Genomic DNA, 12917 nt, shown 5'->3' with positions numbered 1-12917 from the left:
GAAGTTCCCTGAAAGAGCTGAAGTAAACCCTGCCAAACCACACCTTTTTCAGATTTACTGATATGATGATCAGGTGTAGCATGTCAGCAGATGGTCATTTAGACATCAGCTATGTACCATTTGTCACAGGAAAGCCAGTTCCTTAAATATTTTTCATTATATCCAATTTCAAGTAAAAATACCAACTTTCTCTCAAAAATGAAGCCCCCTCCTTCCCATTTGTAGGAAAATTTGCCTATATTTTGAATCTACAAATAATTTTCCTGTTATCTTCCCAAGAAAAACCCTGTACTGTTTCATGATGGGCAAAGACTGGCACAACGCCTAGATAAATGTTTTTTTGAGCATTACCTTACATTACAAAATCTTAATTCTGCTTATTGTTGTATATGTACAACTTAACTTAAGTGGATGTTGCATGCAGACAGTGAAGGACAAAATCTGGTACAAAATATTTCAAAAGGATGGAAACATACTGGACTAAAAGAGTCAGTATGGACTATTTAGTCATACTGGACTATAAGAGTCTATACATGTATAAGTGAGTTCATGAAATAAAACCAGCTGTAGTTATAACCATATAAACACACTATGCACTTCTGTCCCTAATCTCAGTAAAAATATTAGCAACGTTGGCATAACGGAAAAGCAACAATGCATCTGGGACTGAATGACCCTCATAAAGTAAATAAAACCAGCACTAAATAAGCCACTGGAAAGGAACAAACACAAGGAGGTTATTAATTAAAAGGTATAATACTCTTAACATGCAAAGTGGCAGCTACAAGTTAAGCTCAGAAGAATTACCTTCTTGGTTTTCAAACTGTTCTGACAACAGATGGTAGCAGCAGCCCACACTGCAAACAGCTTTGATTTCAGGCTTGGCAGTAAAAATTCGGAGTGTATTTGCAGCAAGATCTCCACATGTATGCAGACCCACCATCATACAGTCCTAAGAAGAAAAAGAAAAAAAAAGACAACAATAAATCAACTCCTTCATCAACTGATAGAACACAAATAAAAACAAAGTCCAAAACCCAACTGTGGTGCAAATAGTGAGCTAAGGTAGAAACACCCAACTCCATGAGGACTCCTGCTGTTCTATTCTAGAATTTTTCAATACTAATCAAAGCTCTTCCGTGCTAAGAAAATGTGGTGAAAACTGGCCATGATGCAGAAGTTCAAGACTATGAGTAACACAGCTGCATGGAAGGGAATATCTACATGTTTACTGGGCACAGACCATTTTCTCCAGTCTTTCCTAGGTTTCCTGTTCTTGTTATTAGTACCACTGCTACTTTTCTTAGTAAAGATTCCGTGCTGTAAATCTGACTGGACCTATCTAAGGCATTTCTGCTAGTTTAAGTTGTTGAAATCAAACCAACTTCCTAAATACAGGTGTAAGGTGAAGAGCAGCTTTTTTATTTCCCAAACAGCAGCACTGACACTTTCACAGTATGCCCACTACTATTCAACAACAAATGGGCACTCTCCTTCACAGCACAAAGGAAGAACTTCAGCTTCAGATGCTCTGCTCTTCTGTCCATTCTATTTCCTACTTTCCTTTTTTCTGCAACTTTACTTTTGCCTCCATTTCTCCATGAAAATTCTCTCTCTTCTCAGCATTCATAACAAGATATTTCCCTTCTGATATTACTAGTTGGGATCCACATGGCAAACACAGTGTTGCTTTGAATTCCAGACATATGTTACTCATTACTCATAGAATCAAAGTCATTAGGGTTGGAAAGGACCTTAGAGATCACCTAGTTCCAACCTCCTGCCCCACTAGACCATGTTCCTCAAAGCCTCATCCAACCTAGTGGCATCTACAACTTCTTTGGGCATTTTTTTCTGATGTCTCATCACCCCTACAGTAAAAAATTTCCATTTCCTTTTAATATCTACCTAATCTAAATCTACCCTCCTTCAACTTAAGTACATTCCCCCTTGTTATATCATTACATGCCCTCTTAAAAATTCTCTCTCCAGCCTTCTTGTAAGGTCCCATTTAGGTACTGGAAGGTGCTATAAAGTATCCCCAGAGCCTTCACTTTTCCAGGTTACCAACAAGAAATTAGGCCAGGGTCACTCAATTGAGATACCTTTCTATAATTGTTCTGATTTTATCTGATTATCTCACCCACCAGTATTACATAGTGCATTCATGTCTGAAACAGTAAAACTTCTGCTTTCCTCTTTCATGCTCCCTGACAGTATTTTTTTTATTTCAAGAAAGGCAGTGATATAGGATTTCCTCCACCTTTAACATTTTACAAATTATACACTAAGAGGATACAAAATCCAGCTGTGAAAATGTATAGGCATATGCTTCATCAACAAACCCTGCTGCTCAGGGTGTCTTTTGCAAACAGACATGAGCTTGCCCCACATGTTCTCAGATACTCAGCTGCATTTATAGCTCAAGTTACAGGGCCATCAGCACAAACCTATGGTATTAAATCAGAGATTATTACACCCTGGAATAAAATAGCTTGGTTACTACTGAACACAGAGAAGTTTTTATCATTCCATACAAGACTGAATGCATCTACTCAATCAATGTATGTTAGATCAGGCATAAAAACTAAACATACTACCTCAGAGTTTCTAGACTTGTGCCACTGGCAGCTGAACTTGGGCTTGTTTGTGTAGACACAAACCCTACCAGCTAGTAAATTACTAAATTAACTTAAAGTAATTCTGCAAAGCCAAAATAAAATAATTCTTTACAAAATCTTCATATTGAGTACTATATACAATATATTCTCCTATGCCTCCCCAGTATGACTGAAAGTATAAAAATAGCTAACTTGAAAAAGTAAGAACTTTTAGGAAAATTGAATCTCCAGTGCCTAATATATGCATTTACCTGGTAAATAATAAATTCAAAATAATTAGATTTTATCTATAATGACAGTTGTAAAATAACTGAATATGCTGTTAACTCTGACAGCTGATTATTATCTACCTCATAAATTCTAAAAACTGATTAAAAAATCCCAACACATATATCAAAATAGAAATACAATCTTTATCTCATAGACATACTTCTGCTACATGGTTGAAAACCATTATTGGGCCAGAATATTCATTTACACCAGAGATAGTACTCTATGTAAACTCAGCAAACATGTACATATTAAAATGGCAATATAAAGACAAAAGACAATATAGTAAATAAATATAGTAAATATTTAGAGTAAAATAACCTCCAGATCTGTTATGATGTCAGTGAGTTCTGTTTCTGCAGTGATGCAAGAGGTCAATGGAAAATACAGGTTCGATTCACTTGACTTTCTTGCTTTAGTCTTGAGAGATGTCGTTTTTCTTTGTACTTTTTCCTCTTCACAGAGTTCCCCACAGTTACAATGAGATGAAGAAAAATCTTCCACAGCATCAACAGGAAGAACATTTAGAATAGCAAGAACCTCTTCAGAAAGTTTGGTCTCATGAGATTGTGTCCCAGTCACTAAATCAGCTTCAGTTTCTGTGTTGGTTTTGAGTGTAGCCGTTTCTGTGAAACCACAAGAAGGAACTAAATCTTGAATAATCACTTGGCTCTGATTTGGAAGACTACTGGCATTATTTAAGAGCTCTTTATTGATTGTTTTACAATTAGTTTCATTTTCCACTGGCTTATCATTTGCCATTTCCAAACTCTGTCTTTTGAGGCTTTCTTTTCCTCGACTCTGATATGCTCTCCAGTGTTTCTTCAATTTTCTATTTCTTTCATGAGCACCATTTGTGTTGGAGCTTGAGGAGTCAATGCCATAAACTTTTAAGTTATATTGCATGGACAAAAACGAACTCAGGTAGCCTTTCCCAGAACCTATATCAATCACCTAGATAATGGAGAAAAAATAAAGGAAAATAAAATTGCTATATTAATGAGCAACAAGGCACATTTTAAGTGCAAAATTATTCCCTAAAAATTTAAGCATAGGTTGAGTGGGTACCTTATTAGCATCATACTTCTCAAAGCACTTAGTTCTTTTGTTTTGTTGGTCCACCTTTTGACTTTAAAACACAGAATTAAGTTTTAACTGATGTGCTCCAGAACACAGACACTGCAATGTTTATGCAATTCACATGCCCTGCTTCTTGTAAAGACTTTCGGTACATTTTTTGACACAGACCTTTCTTCTGCCAAAAAAGCCCAAACCCATAAACCACCAGCAATTCCACCTGCCCTTGCTAAACTGGGTCAGAGTTAGCAAATAAGCAGTTCACAGTATTCAGCTTTAGGCACCTAATTCCCACACTGAGGAGCCTACAACCAGTTGGTGTACAGCAAAAAGCATCTTCGGTTTCAGTGCTTAATTTAATCCCTTCAGATCTGACCTAAAGATGGGTGATATTGATACTCTTTTAGGTCAGGATGCTTGTTTATTCTGCTTTCCCATTCTGTGAAAACAATCCATACAGCTTTATTTAACATGAGGATGCTTTTCTTATAAACACAGGAGCTCATAAGCCACATGTACTTTCCACTGCCCATTCTAGAGGAAGGAGTGACAGGTACCAGTTTAATTTGTGTCATAGCTGATACCATGTGCTAGTTCAGTGACTGATGTAACTCAGGAAGGAAATATCCTTACAAAGTATTAGCAGAAACAAGAGTAACCTGAGACCTTTCAGTACATAATCACAGCTTTATATAATGTATGTTTTAATATGTAATAAACACATAACACAGTATTTGACAAGAATTGGCAGAGTGAGACTTCTCAGAGGAAAGAAAATTATAATGTTCACTTCTGTCCAGTTATCTACCAAAAATAATATTGACTAGATACAATGACTTCTTTGTAGAAGTTCCTGGAAGTGATTTATTCAAGAACATCTATGTTTTGTTCTTGGTCTGTCACATGTTCATAAGAAAGCTTAAACTGATACTGCTAAACCTAAATTACAGCATACACTACATTGATGCATCTTAAGTTCAACTGCATAGATTTTTACCAGATAAAAATATTTAATACAGCAATATTCTTACTTAATGAGAAAGAATGATTTATTCATTATCTTGATAAAAAAAGATTTGGACAGCCATGGAACTAGAAAGAAAAAGTCAAGCCAGTGTCACTAAGGACTATGGAAAACAGTGCAGAATACTATTAGGTACAAATTGTTTACTCAGGTAGCACATGGCATTTCATGGGTAGTCATCATGTGATATTGATGAATATTTGCAACCTAGGCAAGCTACAACCAAAACAATTTTTGAAATAATTCTGTACAGGAATTAATTTAGTGAAACGGAATTTATATAACTTAAGCACACTTTTTGAAAAGTCATTTATTTGTCACATTTATCACCAATATTGTGATCTACTGAGCCATACTGAGGCCACACCTGGAGTGCTGTGCCTGGTTCTGGGCACCTCAGCACAGGAGAGACATGGAGATCCTGGAGCATGTCAAGCAGTGGGCAACAAAAGGTCATGAGGGGACTGAAGCACCTCTCTTATGAGGAAAGGCTGAGGGAGCTGGGCCTGTGCAGCCTTGAGATGACAACTGACAGTATAAGTATGTCAAGGGAGGGTGTTAAGAGGAGGTTTCCAGGCTCTTCCCAGTGGTGCCAAGCAATAGGACAAGAGGCAATGGGTGGAAACAGGTGCACAAGAAGTTCCACCTGAATATTAGGAAGAACTCTACTGTGCAGGTGACTGAGCACTCGAATATTAAGATATTAAGGAATAATCTGGACACTGTCCTGTTCCATGTGCTCTAGGATGACCCTGCTTGAACATAGAGGTTGGACCAGGTAACCCACTGTGGTTCCTTGCAACCTGACCCATTTTGCGTTTCTGTAATTTAAAATAAAAGAGAAGTATTGAAAGAATAATTTTACCCACCCTTTTATTTAACAGACATTACATATATGTAATGTACATAATGTAGAATATGCACACCTCCACTTCAAGTTCTGAATTTTTTCAGTAAAAAGCAGCTTTTGGTTACCTAAGAGGGGGAGTGAATAGTTCCTAAGTGTGACCCCTAATGGCTGTAGAGACCAGCTGCAGCCTGGGGAAAGTTTCTCAAGTAAATAGAAAATAGTAACACATTGTTAAATTAGCACTGGTATTTAGAAACAAAAGGAAAAGGTGACTAAAAATAGCAAGCAATGATCTTCCGCTAAACAAATAAACTGAATTAAATTATTCCCTGCTTTACCTTCCATTGATTACATAGGGAAAGGTAATATGCAATCCATAGCATATCTGTCAAGCATGAACTTTTAAAATGAAATTTCCATTATATAATATATTCCAAAGGTCTTGTCCACAGTGAGTTGGGTCCTATGTTTAAACACAGTTTCTGGCACAATCAAGCATTCCAACATTTCCCAGCACCAAATCACAAATGTAATGGATGCTGAATGCAGAATTATATCATCCTTACATTATACACTCCAAGTCTTGCTGCACATGCTGCAATTTCCAAGGAAAACTTTGACCAATACATTAAATAAAACAAATGTGCACTTAAGCAAAGAGGAGTCAACACTGGCTTCTTTTCAGAGTTTAATCAACAACTTCTTTAAAAAAAAGTTCCACTTAAGCAACAGTGCTTAAAAAATGGTCAGCAAACTACTGGAAAAAAAAGCCCTTTAGTTATTTTGCTTTAATGTTTAAATTAAAATCATAAACCTAGAAGTGATTATAGTGCTAATAAAATTTTTGCTTTTATTCTTATTTAACTATTTACTATTGTACATTATAAAATACCAACAGAGAGCAATATCCTCTACCACCCATTATACAATGTGGGTATAGAGGTGAAATGGAGGGCATTTTTCAAGCTGTCAGTGATCTGTAATATCTGAAAGAAACACCCTGAGGACATGTGCTGTTGTAAAACATGTGCTGTGTTTTCATGGCTCTAGATTTTTTAATTAAATGCTACATATATTTTGTTTGCAAGAAGGATGGTAAAAAAAATCAATAAAGAAAAACTCCTAAAAAGTTATAATTGCTACTTTTTTTAAGTTGAAAGAAAACAAAAACAAAAGGAGCTCCTTTTTAAAGACTGAGAAGGAGTTTTTCTTTTTTTTATTTTCCAAAGTAACAGGAAAGCTCTTTTCGTATATTAGGGATTTGTAACTTTGCACAAATGCTGTTATAGTGTATGACTAAAATGGAAAAAAGTTATTATAGAGCAGTCAGCATTTCATATTTAGTGATACACCGCAATAATATCTTTCATTTAATGTTATAATTTTTTTTAAAAAGTAAACCGAAAATAATCCCAGATATAGAGATACTCCAAGGTACCTGGTAAAAGTATTAATCCCTGGATGAAATTGCAGCATATTGATAGATACTTAGTAAGGAGTGGATTGTGATTTTATTAGTAACCAGCTACATCAAAACTTCGGTTAAGTTATTTAGATGGCTTTACTTTTTTACTTTCTGAACAGGGTTTTTGCTTTCCTTTCATTCCTGAATCTCACAGGGACTATTTAAATCTAAATGAAAATGCTATATGAAACACCACTTTCCAGCAAATGCAGAGACCACTTACCATTGCACTGTGAGCAAACTACACCCTCCTACCGCTTTTTCAGTACATGAAAGGACTTAACAACTAATATTTGCCTGAAACAAAAGGTAAACAAGGCAAAAAACCCATGCTCATGAGAGAATACAAGACATTCACAAATGTGCTGCTGGTGTATTTCTGTCTCTACAGAGCACACCCACGTTGGGGCTGTGGAGGGCACCACGCTTGTCACTGTGGCTGGCTCTCCCAGGGCTGCTGGAGCCCGCTGCCCACGGCTGTAAGGGATCGCAGATGCTCACAAACTGATTGTGCCTCACCCAGCAATGTTTGGCCTTAATTAAAGCTCTCTGTTTACTTGACAATCCCAGTTGTAAGAACACTGCCTAAAACTTTGTCTTCATCAGCTGTTCCTCACGAAACAGATGGTCAGGACTGAGAATTTTGATCTCTGTTTCCAAGGATGCCACAAAGGCCTGACCCAAATCTAGCAAGAATACAGCATCATTTACTTATCTAAATTAAACTCAGTCTGAGCCAAATAACCTCTAACCAAAGTTCAGCTTCAGCAATTCAGAGCTGAATCCAAGTTTTGGTGTTTTCCCTGTGATAGGAGCAACAGCAACTTGGGATGCTGCAGGTACCTTAATTTTAAACTACACTTATACATATTTACTTACAAAAAAGACTACTCAGAGAAAATACCCTCACCATAAAATCTAGGCAAGCACCTTATTAACCTTTGGTTTTAAACAAATATAGTTTGTTCTCCACAAATCTTTGTGGGAATGAATATTAACCTGAAGGAAATGTCTCCATTTAGTTACAGCCCTTTGCATGGAAAGCAAGTGCAACTCAGATGTAGAAAGGAATCAAATGTCTGTTGAGAGCCCCATGTTACCTCCAGTTTAAAGCAAGGATGAAGCTACATTGGCCAGTTACCAGCATAAGAGAGATTTAAACGAATAAACAAACTCAACTCACCTGAAAAATTTAGCCTTACCACAACACAGGCCTAAGGTATGGAACCTAACGTAAGGTTTAACACTGAAAAAGCTTACAAAAAAACATGTGTATGTAAACTGAGGAAATGGTAATGGTGCATTTTGTCTAACAAAATGTGAAACGTACTACTCAAAAATGTCAAGTATTGAAGGGGTGCTTGTCTTTTGTCCACAGATACATAAATAAACTTCTACAAGGTTTTACTGAAACAGTGATCTAGTGCACTACGCAATCAGGATAACGTGTATACAAAAAAAAGTTTTAAATTACAATCAAATTTGAGAAAGTAATCCTGCAATTTTTCACCGCCCAAAGACAAACCTAGAATCTGATGTATAAAAGAGCCAACTCAGACAGTAATTGCTTGGTGATAATGGTGTTGGGTGTCCAGGCCTCATACATGTTCTACCAAATGTATTTCACATATACTCTTACATAAATCTCTGCTTAATTTGGTCTCTCTTCAAACTGAAAACATCATAACTAGATTTCCAATGTATAGATCTCAGTCCATGTTAAACAAAGGTGAATAGCATTAAATAACAGGAAATTATTTAAATCTTGCATCAGAATAAGAAGAGCTTTCAAAGTCCCTCAAGATATTCTGCCTTGGTCTCTTGCGCATGACACAAGGCAGCTCTCCTACTGACACATGTGCAAAACTGCCAGCAATATAATACTGACAAACAAGACAGTACTGGTCGAAAAAGCAGAACAGTTTGTAGCTGCTCAACACACAGAGGATGATCGTAACTTTTTAAAATTACTCATGAGTGATTATGAGTCACTGAAAGGCAGTTCCTTTGGAACAATACATTTGTAAACAAAATTGTCCTTCAGTTTGGTCCCGACAGCTCTTCTTTAGCTCCAGTTATGTACAGGAAAAATAAGAACAGCAGTGACAGAATATCAAAGTGATGTATTTGCACACAACAAAGAGAATAACTCAGAAGGTACCTGGTAACACAAAGTAAGAAATGCTTTCTTACCTGCTTTATCCCACAATAATCTGCTATGCTGTGTACCAGCTCTGACATCACCTGCACTTCATGTGATTTCTTATTATTCATAAACTCATCTGGTTTGATACCTGTATCAGATTAGGAAAATTAATACACATTACCACAACCTGTAATAATATGGATTTGTGATCAATCAGGAAAAAAAAAAGCTAACATGTACTTCACTGTTTATATATTTTCAGGGTAGTAATTTTTAATTAAAAACTCACTAAATGATTACAAGAGTAAACTTCTGAACTATGGATGAGTTAGCAACATTAAACACCCTGTAAAACTCAGTTTCTTTAAGATGTAGCATATTTAATACCTGACCAGATATTAGACAATGGCTACACTGTACTATTTCTTCCTTTTTATTGAAAAATATTTATTTTTGTCTCATTTATCACATTTACATTTCCATGAATGAAATATAAGGGCAGGGACAATAAAGAATCACATTGTACAGCTTGTTAATGCTGCAGATTTGCTGAGAGTATCAAGAGGGAGATACCTCTGCTAAAAGCTACGAGCGATCCTGGGAAAATTCAGAGGAAGATTCACTTTCCTGTTCTTTATTTACCCTATGGATTGGTTACAGAAGTGTTACACCTTTATGGCAGAAAATCACTCATTTCAGTGTTGCTGGAGAATGTGTTAATGAGATGGAGTCAACCTCCACCATGGGTTAACTGCTTGTGGAGAACACCAAGCACTCACTTGCTAACCTCTGTGCCACCCAGCCAAAGCAGGAGCTCAGAAATCACTCCCCTGGGAAAAACCCACATTTCTCTTAGGGATCCAATGCTGCAGTACACTTGGATCTAGTTAAATTGATGGTAAGTCTGAGTGATGGTAGAAGAAACTGGATCATTACTGATGAGCATGCTCCTACAAAACAGGACTTTTCTACATGACTAGGCAGATTAATATACTTTCCCATTTTCTGCTTCATGCACAGTATGTATTCATCTGTCCAGAAACTGATCATTAGGCAAAAACCATGTTCATTTCGTGATCAGATCATGCTGGGAGCAGAGCCAAGTGTGTTACTTCTTTAAAAGAGAGTGGGGAATTGAACTGAGCTCATAAGAAACCCAGCATTTTCTCTATTTTTCCCAAACCCCAAGGGATCTGTCTACTTCTTAAACATGTGGGGTTTTGATAATAAACTGTTATGACAATACTTAAAATCTAATATAGACTCTATGAACTGACAAAAGGAAAAACAGACTAAAAGACTTAATACAAATAGCAGAAACAAGTGTTTGTCATCTCATTGAAGAATTTCCTTAATTTAAAATTGTTAAGGTCTATATAGCATCCTAAAAAGCTCTTAATTTGTAAGCATATCAGGTTAAAGAAAAACAGACAGGAAAAAAAAATGTAAAAAGAAAAGAAGTCTCTCTTTTTGTTTATGTTTGAACATTTTTGTGTCTGGATAGGCTCATCACAAAAAGCAGCAGAATTGGAAGGAGAAGAAACAGACATTTAACTTTTCAACAGAAATAAAAGTTGTTTTTTCTCCAAAGCAACACTGTCACTTTGGACGATGACCACATACTGCACCTTTATTCTGTTCTCTATTATGAAGTCAAAAGACTGAATGGGGTAATGCTAGGTAAGTACTATGTCACAGAGTACTTAATCCAAATTAAGCATTTCAAACATGGTAGAAATCCAGAACAATTACCTAACTTACAAGAGCTGAGGTTCCAGATAGAAAAGGCATAATTTGTTTATAGCTATAGATATGGTTTATTTATCACCATAGCTACAAAAGCTTCTTAAGCATTTTTTTACTTCTTTCCCTGCTTTCTGCAGGATTACACACTGTTTATATTTCAGCTCAGGGAAAACAAAACTTTTTAGAGAAAATTACGGTTTTTAAAATAAATTTTATTTTTCCTGCTTTTTATGCAAAATTCTGATAAGTTTTTATATTATTCTGAAAAACAAGCAGACATTACAAACTAATGCAAACAAATGTATCTGTGACTGTCCCGGACAACTGAAAATTTGAATTAAAAAAAAAATAGTAGTTTGACTCAAACTGTGTAAATTCTTTCTGCTATCACAAAATTACTTTCTTGAAACAAATAATTACACATGTACATTTCCTTATTATGTACAACTGATGCAGGCAGAACAAATACTAATTTCAAGAAACATCAGAAATTTAGAGAATCATTTCCCTTTGTGATGAAAAAAAGATAGTGTGGTTTCAAATACTTTACAGAAGCAGCTTGGATATGAGTAACAGAAAGCTTCATGTTACTAGTTTTAGTTGGTAATGAAATGCTGCTTATTTCCATTGGGAATCCCTAGCATGAGTACCTGTATTCCATTTGAAGAGCTGCTTTAACTCTGTAGTGCTGTTTACAGCTGCATCTTTAGTTGTGAAGCTGAGCAAATTGAGGAGAGACTGGTTTTTATATACAGCTAACACAGATGTTTTTAAGATCTCCTACGGCAAGGTGCAGGGGTTTTATATCCCAGAGACATGTGGAAATTCAGATACACCAGATAAAGAAGTACAAATCCATAGTCCACATCACACAACACCATCTATACAGAAGTTTCCTAGGGTGATTTAACTCCATGATCCAGAGTCAGGAACTGGACTGACCATATACTCAAAAAAACCCTTCTGAGGAGAGTGATATTCTAGCACATGGAATTTAGAGACGGATTCATTAGTATTCACTGCATGGCATGATTATTACCTTGGCCATAAACACACTGCAAAGGTGGAGTACTCTCAATGCAACTCTCACTTCTGGGTGGTTACAAAGCAAAGGGAACACACTTCAGACTCAGAACTCCATTCTGACTAGCTGGGTCCACAACATGCTTAAAACGTTTGTGCTTCCTAGTTATTCCCAGGAAGGACAGCAATATATCTACATTAAAATTGCAAAGAAGCTGAAGAACTATGTAAGTATGTAAACTGTGGGAATAGGCTCAAAAGTCTGATTGTCTTAGAAGAAGAAAACATACTAAAAACATCTGAAACATAAATGGAATTATCCTGATGCATATTTCTCAGAATATAAGCAACACCATCATAAAGTTGCCAGTTTTCTCAGATTTACATTTCTTTCAACTGCAAGTTTCAGCATGTCAGGGAACAAACATATCTTCTGAAATATAAAAATTAGTTCAAAATATCTAAAACAGGTCAAAGATCACAACTTTCATTTGGCAACTTGCACATTATGAATCCATAAATTGGTATTTTGCCTCTGCCAAATGATGTGCAGTAACTTCAATTAAGTTAATTTAACTGATATTTACTGCCAATTCAGCACAAAGGTTCTGAATTATAATTCTATTGTACACATTTGGAACGCATTTTATTTTTCCCAAGAAGTACAACTCAGAAATACTGCAAAAATACAAACC

At 36.1% G+C, this 12917-nt stretch overlaps 1 protein-coding gene across 3 annotated transcripts in view; it reads right to left on the bottom strand.

Moving 5' to 3' along the window:
• METTL25 (methyltransferase like 25) overlaps nt 1-12917 on the bottom strand; it is a 69237-nt gene that overhangs the window by 50723 nt on the left and 5597 nt on the right. For all 3 annotated transcript variants that reach the window (XM_064419635.1, XM_064419634.1, XM_064419636.1), the window contains exons 3-5: nt 9501-9601; nt 3213-3845; nt 808-952 (exon numbers count right to left, since the gene is read on the bottom strand). In XM_064419635.1, coding sequence (XP_064275705.1) covers nt 808-952; nt 3213-3845; nt 9501-9601 — 879 coding nt within the window. The remainder of the gene's footprint in view (nt 1-807; nt 953-3212; nt 3846-9500; nt 9602-12917) is intronic.

The sequence above is a fragment of the Passer domesticus genome, chromosome 5 (assembly GCF_036417665.1).
Source record: "Passer domesticus isolate bPasDom1 chromosome 5, bPasDom1.hap1, whole genome shotgun sequence".
Taxonomy (NCBI): Eukaryota; Metazoa; Chordata; class Aves; order Passeriformes; family Passeridae; genus Passer; species Passer domesticus.
Note: the sequence above shows the minus strand (reverse complement) of the source record. Positions and strands in the feature narration are given on the sequence as shown.